Here is a 22,563-nt window from a genome sequence, read left to right as displayed (position 1 = left end):
CAGAAAATGTGTCCTTTGGAAGTAAATATTTATATATTTGTAATTTCAGGCATTACCAGATAGAGATACAATGATTAGACAGGGGAGTATAGATGATATCAATGCTCAGCAATTTCTGAAGATATCCAATTATGAAGATACTGTTAGGCAGCTAGATATATATTATGCAATTGGTAAGTAAATCTAGTAGTTTTAGTTTGTAAAACCAGAAAATAAAATAAATAATTTCTTTTGGAAATGAGAGAAAATTTCTACTGTATCTCAGTATAATAATAAGTAGTAGTTAAAGTAAGGTTACATCCAATAAATATTAAGCTTAATTCTTATTACAATTTTTAGTAGGTAATCAAACATATACTTGAATTATGATGAGGATTTTATATTAATGACCCTAACAACTATTTTATATTTACAGTGAAAAGACAATTGCTCCGGTTTCAAAGTCCAATCACTGGACTATTTCCAGTGCTATCATCTGACCTCCACATTGGGAGTGTGAGGGATAGTATTTACTGTGCAGCTGCAGTATGGGGCCTATACCAAGCATACAGGTCAGTCCTGCAATCCCATTTAAAAATGAAATAATCATTTAGTTGGGTAGTATAAGCAACACCTTGTTACTTGGCTTTCTTTGAATGTACAATAATCATTTTTTTTGCTGATTTATACAATATCCTCATAACTGGGTTTTTACCCTTTAACTGCCATAAGGGTATCTCGGAAATTACGCTAAATTAGACCCTATCACTTTGAACTAAAGTTCAATATCTTTGCGGCGTTCTTCTAACTAAGGCCTATAACAAATCTGTTAAAACGGTGCCTAATTTATGTACAAAACTACTCCTCAAATTGTTATGATAATTAAAATTAACCCCATTGTTGTGCAAACGTCATGTTTGCCACCTTATATTTACTATTATACTTCTGTGCTTACAATTCTGGATTTTAGATTAAATATAATAGCAGCCAAACACATTAAATTTAGCGCCCAGCGCTTATCTGGAACCCTAAATTATATCCTCCTGTTGAATCCACAGACGCATCGACGACGACCGCGGCAAGTCGCACGAGCTCGGCCAGAGCACGGTGAAGTGCATGCGCGGCATCCTCGAGTGCTGGGTGAAGCAGTCCGCGCGCGTCGAGGCGTTCAAGACGAGGCAGATGGCCGCGCACGCGCTGCACGTCAAGTTTCACCTCACCACTGGCGAGCCGGTGTTGTCCGATAACCAGTACCATCATCTGCAGATAGATGTGGTTTCCTTATATCTGCTGTTCCTTGTGCAGATGATTACTTCAGGCCTACAGATCATATACACACAGGTTTGTTGAATATAACCAAGTCCTGACGACGCAGTACTGTCTGACATCCAAATCTTGAGAATCTTTAGATATACATCATGCTGTATTTATTTTTCTCAATATAGAAACAGATATCATGTCGATCACACTGAACGTATAAACTAAGGGTTGTTGACTTCAACAAAACAACAACGTTATTACATTTCCAAAAAGATTCTCATAAAGAAAAAAATTTTTGCATAATGTGACAATCTAGTGAGCGCTATTTCTTGTACAACCTGTTAAATTATTATGTAGGTATTGTATTTGTCAACAGCATACCGATGAAAACCTTATCGCCTTGTCTTAATTTTATTTTTGTAATTTCAGGATGAAGTAGCCTTTATACAGAACTTGGTATATTACGTGGAGCGCGCCTACAGGACGCCGGATTATGGAATGTGGGAGCGCGGCTCCAAATACAATGATGGCAAACCAGAAATACATGCTTCTTCCATAGGTAAACACTAATTTCGTCACTCATAACTTATTCGAAGATTGATGAAGATGCTGCGGTGGATGTGCGGAGTTTCACGCAAGGATCGCGTCCGAAACGCCCACATCCGGGGTAGTCTTGGCGTCCGTGACATCGCTGACAAACTGCAAGAGTGCCGCCTTCGTTGGTATGGCCACGTCTCGCGCAGACCGGCAAGTTACGTGGGTAACAAATGCCTGGCCATGCCGCCTCCTCCCGGTACGGGAAGAAAAGGCCGGCCCAGGAAGCGATGGCTTGATGTCGTTAAGGAGGACATGCGTGCCAACGGACTCACCACCAGGGACGCCGAAGATCGGGCAAAGTGGACACGAAGGAGTCGGAAGGCGGACCCCGGGTCCTCGCGCCCCGCGCCCCGGCACAGCTGGGATTGACGCCAGGATGATGATGTTGAACTTATTCGAAGATTACTTCCTCTAGTTCCTCTAATAAAATATATCTCTGGTTTAAATATTCGACTTTAATGGATTTACACATTTTCCATAATAAGTATAACTTTTTGTTTAACTTGACAACAGATAAAGAACATTTGACTTGTTAACTTTGATCCTCTATCTTTGTGTTTATAAATTCTTCTTCGAGACTTATAAGAGACATTCAATGGCTTATATAAGAGAAACTCAAGCTATGCTCAACAGGATCGAAACATCGAAGGCACAGTAAAGTGTAAATCTTATTGTAATGAGATAAGGTCCAATGTTAACTGAAGTTTCGTATAAATATGCAAATTTCCCAGGCATGGCAAAGGCTGCATTGGAAGCGATAAACGGGTGCAACCTGTTCGGAGACAAGGGCGCGTCGTGGAGCGTGGTGTATGTGGACATAGATGCCCATAACCGGAATAGAAGTATATTCGAAACGATGTTGCCGAGGGAATCTAGTTCCAAGGTAAACCTATCCAATTTCCAATACACAATACTGATTCTAGACTTTTATATTCAAATGATGCTAAAAAGATTTACTATGTACCTATGATATACTATACTCCTACAAGTCCTACATATATTTCTGCTTGTCATACGAACATATACCCCATACATATATACATTTTTGACCGTTTCACGGACAGTTAAAACTTTTGATGGGATCTTTAAAAGGCCTTAACACACCGGCTGCGTGTGCGTAGACGTGCGCGTGCGCTAAAATGTTCTATCATAAGGGTCTGTACACTACAACGCGCACGTGCATCTGCACGTCCACGCACACGCGCCCAGTGTACACAGGCCTTAAGGTGATTTATACATTTTCAGGGCGTCGATGTAGCTCTCCTACCGACAATATCATTCCCTGCGTTCGCCACGCATGAGGACCACTTATTCCAACTAACCAAATCCAACATCCTTCGGCGCTTACAAGGCAAATACGGCTTCAAACGATTCAGCCGCGACGGTTACAAATGCGTACTAGAAGATCCTACTCGGAGATACTACAATGAGGGTGAACTCAAGGAGTTTGATGGGATAGAGTCCGAGTGGCCGCTCTTCTACGTTATGATGATCATTGACGGGGTGTTTAGGACGCTACCCGACCAGGTTGAGGAGTACCAGAGGTTACTGAAGGCCAGGATATATATGGATGAGTTTGGAGGTAAATTTAGTTTGCTGGTTCCCACTTAATGGCGATTTTTTAAGACGAACAAAAAGGAAACTTAATGTTATGTAGTTACAATCTCAAAATACCTAACATTGAAACAGAATGTCTAGAGGACATTGAAATTGACAATTGTATTTTGGTGAGAGTTTATTTTAATTTTACCTAAAAAAATGCAAGCAATGACAACATTATTGTTGGTTTGATTTATTTCTCAAAAGCGTGTTATGTGTATGTGTTTTATTTACCTATAGATTTAAATTATTTCAGATCCCGTGATTCCGTGGTTTTATTATGTTCCCCGGGAAGGAATAGAGAACGAGCGTAACGAGCCATATTCAGTCCGCCGGATGCCAGCCAGTAAGTGTTTATTCAAGAATTTCCTTTAATTAGTCACTAAGGGTTCCTATTATGTGGCTCCTATGAATTTTGAATTATGTGTCCTTTATCAAACGGTGGAAAGTAAGCAGAATGAATTCCTATCAGTAGCGTGTTGAATCGCAGCCTTACGTAAACTCCAATGCCATGGCGTAAAACGTATTTGTAGTTAAGTCTCCAATTTTTAAAGATTTAAATTTAATTTCACGTTAATTCCACGCCTCTTACTCCTAATATTACTAAGAAAAAACTTTGAAACTTCGTTGATTTGACCTAGTTGTACAATGTGTAATTCCAGACCAACCGGGCGACGACAGCAAAGGTAAAACTATACTAGCTTCGAGAATGATCTGTGTCTTCTTTGACTTTTAATCTTCTGCACATTCAACTAGTGTCTAACAATCTTTAGATAGTGATGCAATGCTTATAACAACAAATAATTTAACGATTTCTTCATTATATCATATGAATTTTTATGTTTATAAGGAGCTCTTTTAATTATTTAGCTTACTGAGCCCGTTTTTATTTTTGCAATTACAAATAGGTATAGGTACAAGCTATTTAAATATTCTAAACAAGCTATTGACCTTAGCGTTCCTTGATTGAAAATTCGGCAATGAAACGGGGCGGGTAAAACAAAGTCGATAAATTATTTTGAAACACTTTTAAAGATGTACAAATACCAATAGGCAAGTAAGTTGACTCAAAATATGCCTCCAGTTTGTCCGCCTCACAAATAGCCTTCCTAAGTTTGGTTTGAGAACCAACATAACTCTAAAGGCCTGTGCACACCGGACGCGTGTGCGTAGACGTGCAAGTGCACGTGCGCGTTGTAATGCTTGTAAATGTATACAGATTACAGATCTTATGAGAGGCGGTACCTGTACCGCTCGCGTGACGTGTGCGTGTCGGGCTCAAACATTTTAGCACACGTGCACGTCTACGCACACGCCGCCGGTGTGATCTAGCCTTAAATAAAAAAAGATCGCGAGAAAAACTGATCTTTAAGACACTTCGATAGACTTGTCAAAATGTCTGATGACAGCTTTGCTTTGCCCCCTGTTAATGCGACAACACGCTTCACAACCGCTTAGGGTAATGGGTTGAATTAATTATTTATGCTCAGCTCAGTAAACGCTTCGTTAATAATTTACTTATCAAACATATGTGTCTACTTGAAAAATGTTTAACTCAATTGAATAATTTGGATTCAGTGTGGTTTTTATCATTCGTGTTTAAATTAACATTAATAAAGGGAAGGTTAAAGTACTTGCCTATCAAAGAGTGAATGGTTGTAGAAGAAGATATAATAATGTCTGCGAGTTTGGTAGTCGAATAGATGGCGCAATACGGTGCCATATTTTATGTGGTAATTAAATCATCAAACGTCATAATTCGAAAACTAGAGTTACCGCATAACGTACGTTACGTACGCAGCTGTGATCTACCTTAGTTGTCAAATCCCGGGCACGATTTTTTCATAGCCTTTTTACCTCTTCTACTATTTATAATACTTTTCTGTGCCAACAATAAGTAGGTATTTTATTTATGTGCGAAATGTCTGGTGAGGGAAACAAAAAAATATACTTACAGGGCCTTGCAATTTTCTTTAGACATCAGCTTAGTACTAAACTGGTGAAGTAATAGATATTATCGTGTAGACACGGGAGGCCTATTCCTATGGGCGCAGTCCATGTTCGTGCTGGCTCAGCTGCTGACGGGTGGGCTGCTGCACGTGAACGAGCTCGACCCCATCCGCCGCTACCTGCCCTCCTACAACCGGCCGCGGCGCGCCGGCCGCTACTCCGCCTTCCAGGTATTTAAAGATTGGGCGAAACGTGACATGGATGCTTTTAACATCTCATGCAACCAATGGCAGAAGCTGGCCGAAGACCGACCCATGTGGCGTCGTGCTATTCACGATGGTCAATCCAAGCACGACGATGCTTGGTTTTCCTCATTAAAGGAAAAACGCATGAGGCGCCACGAGCAGGACTCTCTGCGTTTGTAGCCGCGGGATCCTCTCTCGTATAGGGCTTTGGATACAATACAAAATTAATAATAGCGAGGGGCCCGTAAAAACATACATAATAATATAGACAAGACGTAGGTTTAACCGTACTTATGTCACGTCACTAAAAGACACTTTAAATACATAGATATTTTCATTATTGGCAATAGGTATTTCTAAGTGATACTTATCCTAGCTGGGCCACTGAACGCACACTCCGAGGCACGCTCGACGCTGAAGCCGACCTCCATACATTTGTTTTAGCTTTTATTTAACCAATGACTTTCGTCAAACTATACACAAAGCTTTATCTGTATTCAGAATATGTTAAATAATAAGTAACATAATGATGATGTACATGACATAATAAGATTATGCTGTACTTTGAGAATATGGTCAGTAAATGTGTTTTTGTTTTACTTTCATGCGCAAAACTCAGGCCAAGCCAGCGTTTGTAAGTATTAGGCATTTGGCAAAAAGCATGTGATGTGATGCTAGCTAGTCTACAGATATTAATATAGCCCTTGAGTTGTTTGACCGACGTGCCGCATGGTGGCCGCTACGGATTGATCTGTTCTAATTATTTATCTCTTCTGTTCTTGTAAATGTCTTTTATTTGTGACGTCTCAAAGCAAAGGGTTTTACTTTGTCGGTTGTCAATAATAAATATTTTTATTTTGGTACATCTGTACATTTTATTTCACATTAAATTTTTAAGAATTTTGTAATAATTATAAAATAAATATTAAAAGCATCTTACGATTGGGCGGTGTTTTTAAACAATGACTTTATTTTGTTTGTGTTAAGGTGGAAAATCAAATGGGTTATGTGATAACTACTAGTCTCTGTCAATCACAGACTCCCTTTATGTAATGCCTATATTCCTGCAGCACCTTTCTAACACACGACAAAGTGACACCTTTTGCGTTTTTCTTTCTTTATTTTTCTGCAGCAAAAATAGTTACGTAGCTACAATTTTTGTAATTTTTGCACAATGCGAAACGATGAATGACACTAAGTAAGCAGCATAAGTTGCCCTTTAGCAATGCTTTTGTTATTGACAATGACGTGACAACGATTATGTTAGCAAAAAATTGCGTAATGTTATGATTTGCGACGATATTAACACTACCGAGTGGTAGTACGAATCTAGCAGTATGAACATAGCTTAACATTAATTTTACTCTGCCTACACGTATGACTAGTGAAAAAATTGCAACTTGACGAATCACACGCTTGCTCTACTTGGCGGAGCCACTGCTAAGCCTCTTCATAGTCTACATGCACATTCACCCATACATACCATTAAATGTACATCAACATCATCATCAAGCTGGCATATAGAATACAGAATAAAAATTAAGAATTATTTACAGAAAAAAGAATCTTCAGCATATTTATAGCTTACTTAATTGAATAATCAGCTACGAAACGTTTTAAGTTTTTATTTATTTTGGTGCTTTAAACATTACAGTAACTGGTTTAAACAGGGCATAGCGACGGACTTGGTAGTGCAAGTGGTTCTGATCGCGGAGTCCATGCGTCTGCAGGCCATGATGGGGACTTACGGCATCCAGACCCAGACGCCGCATGAAGTCGAACCAGTCCAGGTAAAGCTATTCTTACATTACCCACAGCTAAGATACCTGCTGCTGTGACGTAAAGAGGACTCTCATTGGAGGCGTATTACTAAGAGTCAAAGAAATTGGAACCTTATCTACAGTAGAGTTACGTTTTAAATAGTGCTTTCATATAAGATTAGAGATATTGATGTCATAGTTATTTCACAGATCTGCAGTTCAACACAATTAGTGCACGTGTACAGACAGCTGGGCGTTTGTCCTAAACTGAAGTTGACGGGCCGCCCGATCCGACCCGTGGGATCGCTGGGAACCAGTAAGGTAACTGAGACAATAAGTATCGTGGTGGTTTGTCTTTTCCAATCCCAGGCAACTCGACCATTCCTTCACCGTCAACAGTATTTACAAAGGGTATGCAATGCTATGCATTACTTTCGATCGGTTATTAAGATCATAGACAACGGAATACTACCCGTAAATTTGACAGCCTAATGAGATGACGCTGTACCGTGCTAAACATTTTATTGTAAATCACTGCATAGTATAAAACAAAGTCGCTTTCCTGTCTGTCTGTATGCTTAGATCTTTAAAACTACGCAACGGATTTTGATGCGGTTTTTTTTTAAATAGAGTGATTCAAGAGGAAGGTTTATGTATAATTTGTTAACCCGTGCGAAGCCGGGGCGGGTCGCTAGTGGATTATAAACCGTAAATTCTTGACAACCTACTACTGCATTATGCACATACGGGGCCGTCATCTAGGTCCAGTTGTTAAACTTGCTGTCATATTAAGATTTTAGCAGCACCAAACTTCTTTCAATAACCTAACCCTTTAATTAACGGGCATACGGGTGTCAGAAATTACGCAAAATTGAACCCTAACTGTGGGGAATATTTTTTAGTTAACAACCAAAACTAATTTTAAAAAATCCGCCTTGTTTTGGTACTACTACGGTTCACTATTATGGCTCTTAAGTTGTGGTATTACGAGGAATTAGTGAGTAGTGAGAGTGCCTTGCCCTATATTTTCCACTAGCTACAATAATGTTTTCCGTTGTAGATCTACCGCGTGTGCGGTATGACGGTGCTGTGCTACCCGCTGATATTCGAGGTGTCGGAGTTCTACCTGTACCGCGACATGGCGCTGCTCATCGACGACATCAAGACGGAACTGCAGTTCGTTGGCAAGTGAGTTTTAATACACGGGTAACATTCACATAAAGTTTCCTTTACTGAAGATTGAAGACCTTGAGGTAAAGATTATCGAAGCGAAGATGGCAGGAATATACCAATCGTAATTCCGAAAAATATGTATAAGTGGAAATTTAACGTTGAAATCAACATCTTCTATTTGCACTCTAGTATGAGGGAGTATGGATCCGAGTTTGAAATGCAAAATCGAACACATTAAAATTTTCGAAGTAATTTTTAGGGTTCCGTACCCAAAGGGTAAAAACGGGACCCTATTACTAAGACTCCGCTGTCCGTCCGTCCGTCCTGTCACCAGGCTGTATCTCACGAACCGTGATAGCTAGACAGTTGAAATTTTCACAGATGATGTATTTTTGTTGCCGCTATAACAACAAATACTAAAAACAGAATAAAATAAAGATTTAAGTGGGGCTCCCATACAACAAACGTGATTTTTGACCGAAGATAAGCAACGTCGGGCGGGGTCAGTACTTGGATGGGTGACCGTTTTTTTGCTTGTTTTGCTCTATTTTTTGTTGATGGTGCGGAACCCTCCGTGCGCGAGTCCGACTCGCACTTGGCCGGTTTTTTTACATGACTAGTTTAATTGATATAGCGAGACAAGGCAAAGCATATCGATCCAAATTCATATCCTGGCCGGCTTTCTTTGTTTTTTCAGATTTTCGATGAATTTTCTAATAATGATAACAAGCTACGTAGGTACTGGATACCTGGCTATAGTGAAGCTCTTACTCTAAAAAAGTGATATAATCACGATCATTGATACATGTGTGTTGGTTGTATGTAGGTACTGGCGGCTGTCAGGGAGACCGACGGTGTGTCTCCTGGTGCGGGAGGAGCACATGCGCGACCCGCACTTCAAGCAGATGCTGGACCTGTTCGCGATGCTCAAGAAGGGCCACTGCGACGGCGTCAAGGTCCGCCTCGGCCGCCTGCAGAACCTCATCTCCAGCTCCTGCATGGGTACACTTCTGACAGACTTGTTTTATAATTATCTAATACCTTTAAACGAGCAATTCTTGTTTATTTATTTTTATATATATATATATTTCGGGGATCTCGGAAACGGCTCTAACGATTTCGATGAAATTTGGTATATAGGGGTTTTCGGGGGCGAAAAATCGATCTAGCTAGGTCTTATCTCTGGGAAAACGCGCATTTCCGAGTTATTATATGTTTTCCGAGCGAAGCTCGGTCACCCATATATTTATTATTTATTTTCCATCACATAAGTAAATTTTTATTTTCTTTAACAAGCAGAAACGTCTGCGATCGATGCTATTAAGCTTAGAATAAATTTAAAAGTGGAAAAATTACTGTGAGACTTGAACTCACGGCCTCTGGATCGATACTCCAGCGTTCTGCCATCTGAGCAACCAAGACCTCATCATCCATAGCCAGCAAATCTTTCCACCAGAATCTTTCCTTTCTTTTCGTTGCAATCTTTGCTCAGATGCTGAGTTCAAGTCTCACCCAAGACAGTAATTTTTCCACTTTTAAATTTACATAAGTTATTAACTAAGTATACTACAGCTACTTTCATTATCGTTTTCTTGGATAGGAACCCCTGTCTGGGTATAGGCCTCCAGTTTAATCCAGTTTTCTCTGTCTTTAGCTTGGTTTATCCACTCTTTCCCAACTGTAGCTATGATGTCATCGCTCCATCGCTTAGTAGGTCGTGCTTGTCTTTTTCCGCTGGGACCTTTCCATCTCGTTATTTTTGCTGTCCATCGCTCCATTCATCCATTGTTTTATAATTACTGATATGATGGGGTGGGCCATTAGCCATCTATGCAGCATTGACACAAAAAAAAACCGGCCAAGTGCGAGTCGGACTCGCGCACGGAGGGTTCCGCACCATCAACAAAAAATAGAGCAAAACAAGCCAAAAAAAAAACATGCAAAAAAACGGACCAGCGCGCCTTCGACCAGCAGCGCGAACGACAGCTCCGAGCGGGACATGTTCACTAGCGTGAGGCTGGCGGGGATGCAGTGACCCTGCATTTCAAAAAACCGGCCAAGTGCGAGTCGGACTCGCGCATGGAGGGTTCCGCACCATCAACAAAAAATAGAGCAAAACAAGCAAAAAAACGGTCACTCATCCAAGTACTGACCCCGCCCGACGTTGCTTAACTTCGGTCAAAAATCACGTTTGTTGTATGGGAGCCCCACTTAAATCTTTATTTTATTCTGTTTTTAGTATTTGTTGTTATAGCGGCAACAGAAATACATCATCTGTAAAATTTCAACTGTCTAGCTATCACGGTTCGTGAGATACAGCCTGGTGACAGACGGACGGACGGACGGACGGACGGACAGCGGAGTCTTAGTAATAGGGTCCCGTTTTTAGGGTTCCGTAGCCAAATGGCAAAAAACGGAACCCTTATAGATTCGTCATGTCTGTCTGTCTGTCCGTCTGTCCGTCTGTCCGTCTGTCCGTCCGTATGTCACAGCCACTTTTCTCCGAAACTATAAGAACTATACTGTTGAAACTTGGTAAGTAGATGTATTCTGTGAACCGCATTAAGATTTTCACACAAAAATAGAAAAAAAACAATAAATTTTTGGGGTTCCCCATACTTCGAACTGAAACTCAAAAATTTTTTTTTCATCAAACCCATACGTGTGGTGTATCTATGGATAGGTCTTCAAAAATGATATTGAGGTTTCTAATATCATTTTTTTCTAAACTGAATAGTTTGCGCGAGAGACACTTCCAAAGTGGTAAAATGTGTGTCCCCCCCCTGTAACTTCTAAAATAAGAGAATGATAAAACTAAAAAAAATATATGATGTACATTACCATGTAAACTTCCACCGAAAATTGGTTTGAACGAGATCTAGTAAGTAGTTTTTTTTTATACGTCATAAATCGCCTAAATACGGAACCCTTCATGGGCGAGTCCGACTCGCACTTGGCCGCTTTTTTACTCTTTGGGTACGGAACCCTAAAAATAACGCATCTTTGTTACAGAGCACTTGGATTTCATGAGCCAAGGCGACTTCCCATCAGAGATGTTCACTCAGTTCAGGCAGCTCGAACACGAATACATCGGCTACCAGTCCCTCACGGACGTACCGCGGACGCTCACCTACCGCGAAGAAAATCTCTGCTACGACTCGTATAAGAACCGTTCGACTGCGGACGTCGTAGCAGCGCTACGGGGCACGGACAACATCTTCGCCCAGTGCCAGCTTTGGGGCATTTTGAAGGACAGAGAAGGAGCGTTGTATGAGGTAGGTGCTACAAGTCGTACCGCACCAAAAGACACTCACTTACCTCAAGGAGAACCTCTGCTACGACTCGTATAAGAACTAGGGATGTACCGACTAGTCGGGAAAGCCGACTATCCGGCCTCATTTGTAGTCGGCGATTAGTCGGCGACTAGTCGGCAAAAATGGCCGATTAGTCGGCACTTTATAAGTTACAGAAAACCAGGCCAAAAAGAAATAAACAGCAAATATTTACCATAAGATTTTCACCTTTTTTACCCAAATTACTATTTAGGGTGCTTACGAAAACTTTTGTTCGAATTATTGACCGTGTGGTCGCTTTCTTATGTCCGATTGTCGGACGGTTGTGGTATGAATATAGCCTAAGGATTTATTTTTTATTTTTAGCGTTACTATAATATGATGAATAGCACGATGAAAGGGGTAAAACGATGGTTTATTAGGTGCATCTGAACCGAACATAGACGAAGCTAATGATCTGGCCGACTAGCCGACTAGTCGGCCGACTAATCGGCCATCCGAGCGCCGATTAGTCGGCCAAATCAATAGTCGGTACATCACCAATAAGAACCGTACGGCGGCAGATGTAGTAGCTGTTTTGAGAAACGTGTACAGATTGTTGATGGAAAGCGGGCGACCGGTCACAGTAGTTGATTTGATTTTCCCTTTTCATCGTTCTTTTTTTGATCAATATATCTGAAGTTTTTTCGGTTGAAACATTAATTTTCATTTCATGTACCGTTACATATCGATGATATCGTTTGTGCAGGTTAACGGCACGACGGCCCTAGACGCATTAAAGAGCCTCTACCACAGTGCGGGTGTCCTGCGACACTGGCGCGCCGTGCGGTACTGCTCCTCGCTGCTGAACCACACGGTCGACTCCATCAGCCCCTTTATCACCACCGTGCTGGTCAACGGCAAGCAGGTATACAAAGGTTTAAGGCGTTGTAGGTTTCAATGAGTCACACCTAAGCCTAGCCTTTGAAAATATGGGTAGTTACCGTTTCTTAACCCACCAACGGGTCGACAGCTGATGTTCACGAGCATGAATCTAGTATTTTAACTGGATAGGGCATGAGTGGTGGGGATAACTGACAGAACGGGATAGTCTTATGTATCTAGGAGTAGCAGAAAAAGCGCTATTATTGTTTGTCCTTGTCACAGTCTCATTTTTTTTTTATTCCCCACCGTAAATTTTGTATGTACTATGGCGGGCAACAAATAAATTCGACCAATCATAGTGTCGCATTGCCTATGTTTTGTCCCTCACGGAGGCACGCGTATACCACTTCTATAGGATCCTACCTTCTATGTTCACGAGGTATCATGATAAATCTCTCTTAACCACTTTACACATGCAAAGACGCCCGGAGAGGATGACTAATAAAACTTGTACGTGATATAACATTCGAGAAAAGTGAAAATCTTTTCTTTCAGCTAACCGTTGGCGTGATCGGGCACAAAGAAACGGTGTTTGATAAACCGATGACACCCGGGGAGATTCAATCTGTTATGTACTCCACCATCCAGCCTTATGACGTCATCGGAGCTGTACTGCAACAGGTGGCTTTTTTTCTTTTTTCTATACGATAGAATCTACAGTATGGCAACAGGAGAAACAAAGGTGATGAATGCTGTGTATTAAGGTGACGGTAGAGGTGGGTAAATTTTCAGATTCTGTCAATTTACCCCATTTCACACACAAGCGCACTTCACGCACACTACCTCACTTTACTGGGACAGGTCATTGACCCATCAAGTTTTTTTAAGATTGCGTTTTGAGTTTAGTGTTAACCACTGACCTCTTTTGAGGAACAGAAACTGTAAAAACGTTCCATTGAAAGAAGAAAGAGAAACAATACATTAAATCTTGCTCTCCTTGTCTGTTCATGTCACACGTGACGTATTTAAATTCTAATTTATACTGGGTCAACCAAATCTTGTCAGTAAATAGGGACAAAAAAAACTATACTCATCCTTTTCTTTTCGGTGCTAGTACTAGTGTAAGACAAAGATAGTATGATTCTCTCTGTCTATGTTTGAAATCAAACAGACCTTTGACACACTATAATTCATTTGATTGTTAACTATTTTCTGCATATTATGGCTTTGTCGAGATACGCGTTTTGTAAAGTTAAACCGAATAAACCCAGATGTCATTAAGTCAGATGTAAAATGTTATTTACTACTCTATACGGTTATTCATAAGGCGAAAAATCAATTCAATTAAAAATTTAAATAAATAAAGTTTCGGCAGGGTGGAAATTTAATTAAGGCCGACAAAATAAAATTTAATAATATATGTCGGCTGATGTACCCCTAAGATCTTTACAGATTTACTTGTACGAGTATCCTTTATTCGCTATTTATTTTGCTATTAAATTTATAAAATTAAAATAAATAATTAAATATTATACTGGCATTCCACCGCTATTATTTCAGTGCTGAACTGATTATCTTCGATCGTAGCCTTGATGATGTAGTTGTACTTACACTTACGGCGGTAGGAGCGGCAATGAACCCCGCGCAGCGTAGAACGAGAGGTGCGTTGGGATAAGTGCATATACATATAATTCTTCGTGCGTCTGTCTGTCTGTCCGTCCGTCTGTCACAGTCTATTTTCTCCGAAACTACTGGACCAATTCAGTTGAAATTTGGCACACATATGTAAATTTGGCACACAAATGTAAATTTGTGACCCAAAGATGGACGTGTAACGTAAATAAAATGTATTTTAGAGAATTTGAAATACGGTAGCCATTTTTGGGGGGGGGGGGTAAATGAAAAAATTAAAAAATATGTTTTTTAAACTATATAGTGTTACATATCAAATAAAAGAGCTCATTGTAAGAATCTCAAAGATATATTTTTTTTATAATTTTAGGATGAATAGTTCAGCAGTTATTCATGAAAATAGGCAAAAAATGATCATTCTCCGCCCACTTTCTCCGAAACAACTGGATCTAAAATTTTGAAAAAATACACAAAGTAGTTCTTTACCTATATATGTCAGGAAAATCTATAAGAAATGTGCAGTCAAGCGTGAGACGGACTTAATATACGGAACCCTTAGAATGCGAGTCCGACTCGCACTTGTTTTTGTTTAGCTCTTATTAGGTTTAAGGAGTTTTATGAGTGAAAAAAGAAGTTTTTTGTTTTATGTGCCCGCGTTATTGCCGATCGATTGTGTTTTAAACGATAATTAGACAAAAAAACTTGTTTTTCACCCAACGAATATAGATCCCCATGACACATCTTCCAAGTCGCCTTTGGATAGGCTTAATTTTAAAAATAATTGAAATAATGTTCTATATCATTCATACTTGCAAAAAAAGACTAAAAATAATTTACGTGACCAATGCTTATTATTAGTAAATATCTTACAATTTAATATCTGATATATCACACGATACAAAAAAATGGCCGCAAAGTTAAAAGTTTATTTATTTACGTTACTAGTCCATCTTTGGATCACCGACTCTTTGTCATATGTGAAAAATGTGTACCAAATTTCAATTGAATTAGTCTATTAGGGGCAGACACACGAGTGATCTTAAAAGGGATTTTTTTCTTGAATGATTTGTATGTACTTACCCCAACGCACCTCACGTTCCACGCGGCGCAGCGTAATCAGTAAGTACCTAATAATTAGTGCCCGACCGAAACACAAATTTCTGTATATATAAATATTGTTGTCCTACTTGCTCGCCAACTTTTGGTCTTTGTCACATAGTTTAGTTTCATAATACGAAGTACTATTTCGTATGTTTCGGCCAGGCCGAAAGATGCGGCCGTTTTTTGGCCGAAACCGAAACTACGGCCGAAACATGATTTTATGGCCGAAACCGAAACCGAATCTTCGGTCGGACACTACGAATAATCACAATGGTCTTAAGTACCACAGACCCTACTGTCGCTTAAGTCCTTTATGCCAATCTCTGCCTATTAGAACTTATAAAAAAAAAAGAAACCGAGTAATTATATCCAACTACCGAACCTGCTTACAAATTTTCTCGAGATATTTGAGAAATGTGATATGCAAAGGAGAACATTCGAACAAACGAAAGTATTTTTGCCCAAGCTGAAACGGAGACCTTCGCCTACGCTCGGTCAGTGATGGTTTAGGTACAGTCAGCTGCAGGTCACCCCTGCATAGAAGATTGTATGCAGGGGTGGTACCTTTTCTCTGCAGCTGACTGTACACCTATAAAAAATTGTTGTACTTGCTGCAATTTTATACCGGTACCGTACTTTATATTTCAACAGGTATAGTACCTTCAAAACGAAGCGGTATTGATAAATAATAACGGTACCGTACCGCCTATAAATAATAATAATAATTCAGCCTATATACAGGGTGGTCCAAACCTTGACGTCCAAAAATTTTTTTTTAGATTCCTCACGTCGTGGGCTATCAGAATATACCCCATGTATGTTAGCCGATTTTTCGTAGTTATCGAGTTATGATTTTTTTTTACTTTTAACTTTTCATATGAAATTCCGGGGTTCCCATACAGAGTGGCTAAAAAATAACTGCATTTCCGTTGCCAGGGAGGTTTTGGGATTATACTGAGCAACTTTTACAATGGGGCCAACCCCGAAACCGCGAAAAAAAATTACCCTTCCATAGAAAATGGACTAGCCAAAATGTATAAAAAGCCAATTTTTTTTTCGCGGTTTCGGGGTTGGTCCCATAATAAAAGTTGCTCAGTATAATCCCAACACCTCCCTGGCAACGGAATGCAGTTATTTTTCAGCCACTCTGTATGGGAACCCCGGAATTTCATAGGAATAAGAATAAGAATAGAATAAGAATAAGAATTGTTTATTGCCACATACATGAACATAAAATAGAGTTAGAATTACTTACATAATAAAATAAAACAGTTGTTATCATATACAAAACAAAAGTGAGAAGATCTTTGTATTAGGCACAGGGTTCCAGTCTCAGCGTGTGCCGGGCCTAGGTGCCCGGCGCTGGTTTTCAGACCGGTCCCAGACTAAGGACGGTCGGAGAATATTAAAAAGCTTAAAGCTAAAAATCATAAGGAAAAGTTAAAAGCTTAAAAAATCATAACTTGAAAACTACGAAAAATCGGCTAACATACATATGGGGTACATTATGATAGCCCACGATTTTTGGACGTCACGGTTTGGACCACCCTGTATAGACAATAATCTCAACGCTAGCCCAATGCGGATTGGGGACTTCACACACAGCTTTGAATTTCTTCGCAAATGTATGCACTACGAGTATGCAGGTTTCCTCACGATGTTTCCTCCTTCACCGAAAAGCTAGTGGTAAATATCAAATGATATTTCGTACATAAGTTCCGAAAAACTCATTGGTACGAGCCAGGATACCAATGAGTTTTTCCTTACCGCTTATACCGTAAAGAAATAATGCAGTCTCTGCTTTGCACGATTATTGTGTGGACATAATTCTTATAATCACCGAAACATACATACCTCTACGCACAGAATGTCATTGAAATAAAACATTGTTTTTTATAGTAAATTAATATAACATTCGATTTATACACATAACAATAAGCAGGCCAGGCCGCAGCGATATTGGCCTGTAAGCTTCATCTCGGTCTCCAAATCCGCAAAACTCGCTGGTACTAAATGCTGGTCTTGCCGTTATTAATTATCTTGATTCTTGAAGATTATCAGAACAGCACGTTACGTAATCGCATACATAGACGGAACGAACGTCAACAAAGTAGGTGTAGACACTGCAAGTCTTTAGGTATTAAACGAATTACGCTTCGTATTAATAGATGAGTAATATTTAAATGAACATATAATATTCTCTAACATAAATACAAGATTACAATTAATTGACATCCAAAGTCATTGACGTACAGAAGTCATATACATTTTTATAATGACGCAAAATTGATACCAGCATAATGAAAATCAATCCCAATCAGTAAAACGAGTCTTTAAACTTTTTTCATTTTAAGCGGGTTTTGAAGGAACAAGTTACTTAAATTCGATTGTAATCGTATTGTTTTAGGATAATTTACTGCTGTTTTCGACCGTTACGACCCGTAAATAACAACAACTCACATTTAAAATTTGACTGGAGCTCGACGTGATTATATTTATTTACCCTATTTTATGAAATACAATTTATCTACTGGTATACATTTTCGTATGCGTATATGATGAAATGTCTTTATTAATGTCAAAAACGAGCTATGACGATGTACACGTCTGCTTCGATGCAAGGCCAACGGCCATCTGACTCGAAGAAGAGTTTTGAGTGATGTCGTCAATGTATGGAAATTATACGAAAGTTTACATTTGGGATTGAATTTCTGTGTTGTATTTGTGAGTAAAAATATAAGTAGATAACAATCTGGTAGTTTAGTTATCTAGCCTTCAAAATCCCACAACAACTCAATTACTGTCAAAGACAAAACTGTAATGCGTCTTGCTCAAACGGAACTCCATATTTTGATTTTTGGACACTTTTAGTGTCGATTTGTAGAGAATTACAGGAAATAAAAAAAAATATGGCGTGAAGAGCCGGTACACGGCTTCTTCGTGAACAGATTGGCGTATAATTTAATGCAGTTATTAATCATTCATTGAACAAATTGATTGCACAAAGTGAGGTCTAAATCGAAAACGTCATATACCGTCCCCTTAAATTTGTATATTTAAATGCGAAAATATTTTGCAGAAAGCTATCTATTACCTTCTTTGTCTAAAACATATATTACATAGATGAAAGTTATTAGCGTACCGGATATTACACTTTTTAAGAAGCAAGGCGTAACGTTACGTCTCACTGTAACGTTAAGTGCACTTATTCACTCGGCCCACTGTTTTACCTCTCGAGTAAGTGTCTAAGGGTGGTATTCCACCTATCCAATTTCTTTGTCCAATGTGTATTGCGTTTTACATCTTGCTTAATGAGAGAGTGAGACGTAATGACATTCGACAAATAAATTGGATGAAAAGTCGTTGACAAAGTGGTGGCTTGATCTGTCTGTTATGTTGTGACGTCAGGAAATCGTGCTATACTGCGGGCGTCTGATCGGCACGAGCCCCGAGATGTTCCGCGGCATCCTGAAGATCCGCGTGGGCTGGGTGCTGGAGGCCATCCGCACCTACCTGCGCTTGTTCCCCGCCGAGGGCCGCGCCGGCGCGCCTCTCGAGGCACTCTCGCCTTATCGCCTACGGACGTTACTGCAGAGGGTGTTAACTGTGTCCGATTGGGCCGATGAGGAGGGGTGAGTGCTGACTACTATCATATACAAGTACCTATAGGTACCTCTCTCCGGTTGCTAGTGCCAGTTGACGTACCTATCCCCGGTTGCTACCGAATGAGAGAAGCGTGGGAGCGCCGGTTGAAGCACTCTCGCCTTATCGCCTACGGACGTTACTGCAGAGGGTGTTAACTGTGTCCGATTGGGCTGATGAGGAGGGGTGAGTACTGACTACTATTACTGTCATACACAAGTACCTATACCTCTCTCCGGTTGCTAGTGCCAGTTGAAGTACCTATCCCCGGTTGCTACCGAATGAGAGACGCGTGGGAGCGCCGGTTGAAGTACTATCGCCTTATCGGTTACGGACGTTAGTGCAGAGGGTGTTAACTGTGTCCGATTGGGCTGATGAGGAGGGGTGAGTACTGACTACTATTACTGTCATCAGTGTTGGCCGTAATGTGTAATTCTAATTAACAATTAATCATTTCCATTAACCATTAAATCCGCAATTAGTCAATTGCATTACGCATCAATTTAAATTAAGTTAATTAGAATTGAATTTTGAGACGTTTAATTACATTGATTGTCAATCTAAATTAACGTTTAATGCAATTAAATCAATTTTTTTATAAACTAATAATTAATGTTACTATTGCTTAGAAACTTGGAGCTAGGTATTAAAATTAAAAATAAGCATATGAATACAAGCTTCAGTGAATTATCAGGTCGTGATATTTTAAAATGAGACAACAAAATGACCCTGAAACCTGGCAGTAGGTACCTACTGGAACTCAGGTTTGGTGCAACATAGACACACGCCGTTTAGGCTATTCGACTCGTCACAATGAGCACTTGGGAGAGCAGTACCCAAGATGGAGCTGATGCTGAACCTTGGCTGTACCTAGTGGAACTCAGGTTTGGTGCAACATAGACACACGCCGTTTTGGTCATCCGACTCGTCTTGATGAGCACTTGGGAGAGCAGTACCCAAGATAGACCTGATGCTGAACCCTGGCAGTACCTAATGGAACTCAGGTTTGGTGCAACATAGACAAACCCCGTTTTAGTCATCCGACTCGTCTTGATGAGCACTTGGGAGAGCAGTACCCAAGATAGAGCTGATGCTGAACCCTGGCAGTACCTAATGGAACTCAGGTTTGGTGCAACATAGACAAACGCCGTTTTGGTCATCCGACTCGTCTTGATGAGCACTTGGGAGAGCAGTACCCAAGATAGAGCTGATGCTGAACCCTGGCAGTACCTAATGGACCTCAGGTTTGGTGCAACATAGACAAACGCCGTTTTGGTCATCCGACTCGTCTTGATGAGCACTTGGGAGAGCAGTATCCAAGATAGAGCTGATGCTGAACCCTGGCAGTACCTAATGGAACTCAGGTTTGGTGCAACATAGACAAACCCCGTTTTAGTCATCCGACTCGTCTTGATGAGCACTTGGGAGAGCAGTACCCAAGATAGAGCTGATGCTGAACCCTGGCAGTACCTAATGGAACTCAGGTTTGGTGCAACATAGACAAACGCCGTTTTGGTCATCCGACTCGTCTTGATGAGCACTTGGGAGAGCAGTACCCAAGATTGAGCTGATGCTGAACCCTGGCAGTACCTAATGGAACTCAGGTTTGGTGCAACATAGACAAACACCGTTTTGGTCATCCGACTCGTCTTGATGAGCACTTGGGAGAGCAGTGCCCAAGATAGAGCTGATGCTAAACCCTGGCAGTACCTAATGGAACTCAGGTCTGGTGCAACATAGACAAACGCCGTATTGGTCATCCTACTCGTCTTGATGAGCACTTGGGAGAGCAGTGCCCAAGATAGAGCTGATGCTAAACCCTGGCAGTACTTAATGGAACTCAGGTCTGGTGCAACATAGACAAACGCCGTTTTGGTCATCCGACTCGTCTTGATGAGCACTTGGGAGAGCAGTACCCAAGATAGAGCTGATGCTGAACTCTGGCAGTACCTAGTGGAACTCAGGTTTGATGCAACATAGACACACGCCGTATTGGTCATCCTACTCGTCTTGATGAGCACTTGGGAGAGCAGTACCCAAGATAGAGCTGATGCTGAACCCTGGCAGTACCTAGTGGAACTCAGGTTTGGTGCAACATAGACACACGCCGTTTTGGTCATCCGACTCGTCTTGATGAGCACTTGGGAGAGCAGTACCCAAGATTGAGCTGATGCTGAACCCTGGCAGTATCTAATGGAACTCAGGTTTGGTGCAACATAGACAAACGCCGTTTTGGTCATCCGACTCGTCTTGATGAGCACTTGGGAGAGCAGTGCCCAAGATAGAGCTGATGCTAAACCCTGGCAGTACCTAATGGAACTCAGGTCTGGTGCAACATAGACAAACGCCGTTTTGGTCATCCGACTCGTCTTGATGAGCACTTGGGAGAGCAGTACCCAAGATAGAGCTGATGCTGAACCCTGGCAGTACCTAATGGAACTCAGGTCTGGTGCAACATAGACAAACGCCGTTTTGGTCATCCGACTCGTCTTGATGAGCACTTGGGAGAGCAGTGCCCAAGATAGAGCTGATGCTAAACCCTGGCAGTACCTAATGGAACTCAGGTCTGGTGCAACATAGACAAACGCCGTTTTGGTCATCCGACTCGTCTTGATGAGCACTTGGGAGAGCAGTACCCAAGATAGAGCTGATGCTGAACCCTGGCAGTACCTAATGGAACTCAGGTCTGGTGCAACATAGACAAACGCCGTTTTGGTCATCCGACTCGTCTTGATGAGCACTTGGGAGAGCAGTGCCCAAGATAGAGCTGATGCTAAACCCTGGCAGTACCTAATGGAACTCAGGTCTGGTGCAACATAGACAAACGCCGTTTTGGTCATCCGACTCGTCTTGACGAGCACTTGGGAGAGCAGTACCCAAGATAGAGCTGATGCTGAACCCTGGCAGTACCTAGTGGAACTCAGGTTTGATGCAACATAGACACACGCCGTATTGGTCATCCTACTCGTCTTGACGAGCACTTGGGAGAGCAGTACCCAAGATAGAGCTGATGCTGAACCCTGGCAGTACCTGCAGGTTCAAGATGTGACGGATGACCTAAATAGCGTGGGCCTATGTTGCACCAAACCTGAGTTCCACTAGGTATAGCCAGGGTTCAGCATCAGCTCTATCTTGGGTACTGCTCTCCCAAGTGCTCATCAAGACGAGTCGGATGACCAAAACGGCGTTTGTCTATGTTGCACCAAACTTGAGGTCCATTAGGTACTGCCAGGGTTCAGCATCAGCTCTATCTTTGGTACTGCTCTCCCAAGTGCTCATCAAGACAAGTAGGATGACCAAAACGACGTGTGTCTATGTTGCACCAAACCTGAGTTCCACTAGGTACAGCCAGGGTTCAGCATCAGCTCTATCTTGGGTACTGCTCTCCCAAGTGCTCATCAAGACGAGTCGGATGACCAAAACGGCGTGTTTCTATGTTGCACCAAACCTGAGTTCCATTAGGTACTG

General features: G+C 41.1%; 1 protein-coding gene across 4 annotated transcripts in view; it reads left to right on the top strand.

Annotated features, from left to right (window-relative positions):
• The window catches only part of LOC134647962 (probable phosphorylase b kinase regulatory subunit beta), a 32,082-nt gene that overhangs the window by 3,439 nt on the left and 6,080 nt on the right, over positions 1-22,563 (top strand). For 2 of the 4 annotated variants that reach the window (XM_063502367.1, XM_063502370.1), the window contains exons 2-19: positions 50-173; positions 416-551; positions 1,038-1,320; positions 1,669-1,798; positions 2,568-2,719; positions 3,082-3,418; positions 3,692-3,781; positions 4,098-4,121; positions 5,461-5,615; positions 6,250-6,264; positions 7,301-7,420; positions 7,601-7,711; positions 8,451-8,578; positions 9,390-9,565; positions 11,576-11,838; positions 12,605-12,763; positions 13,276-13,401; positions 18,862-19,085. In XM_063502367.1, the coding sequence (XP_063358437.1) occupies positions 50-173; positions 416-551; positions 1,038-1,320; positions 1,669-1,798; positions 2,568-2,719; positions 3,082-3,418; positions 3,692-3,781; positions 4,098-4,121; positions 5,461-5,615; positions 6,250-6,264; positions 7,301-7,420; positions 7,601-7,711; positions 8,451-8,578; positions 9,390-9,565; positions 11,576-11,838; positions 12,605-12,763; positions 13,276-13,401; positions 18,862-19,085 (2,753 nt within the window). The remainder of the gene's footprint in view (positions 1-49; positions 174-415; positions 552-1,037; positions 1,321-1,668; positions 1,799-2,567; positions 2,720-3,081; positions 3,419-3,691; positions 3,782-4,097; positions 4,122-5,460; positions 5,616-6,249; positions 6,265-7,300; positions 7,421-7,600; positions 7,712-8,450; positions 8,579-9,389; positions 9,566-11,575; positions 11,839-12,604; positions 12,764-13,275; positions 13,402-18,861; positions 19,086-22,563) is intronic. The other 2 variants (XM_063502369.1, XM_063502368.1) reach the window with 2 other exon arrangements.

The sequence above is a fragment of the Cydia amplana genome, chromosome 5 (genome assembly GCF_948474715.1).
Source record: "Cydia amplana chromosome 5, ilCydAmpl1.1, whole genome shotgun sequence".
NCBI lineage: Eukaryota > Metazoa > Arthropoda > Insecta > Lepidoptera > Tortricidae > Cydia > Cydia amplana.
The sequence above is the reverse complement of the archived record's forward strand: the minus strand, read 5'-3'. Positions and strand labels throughout refer to the sequence as shown.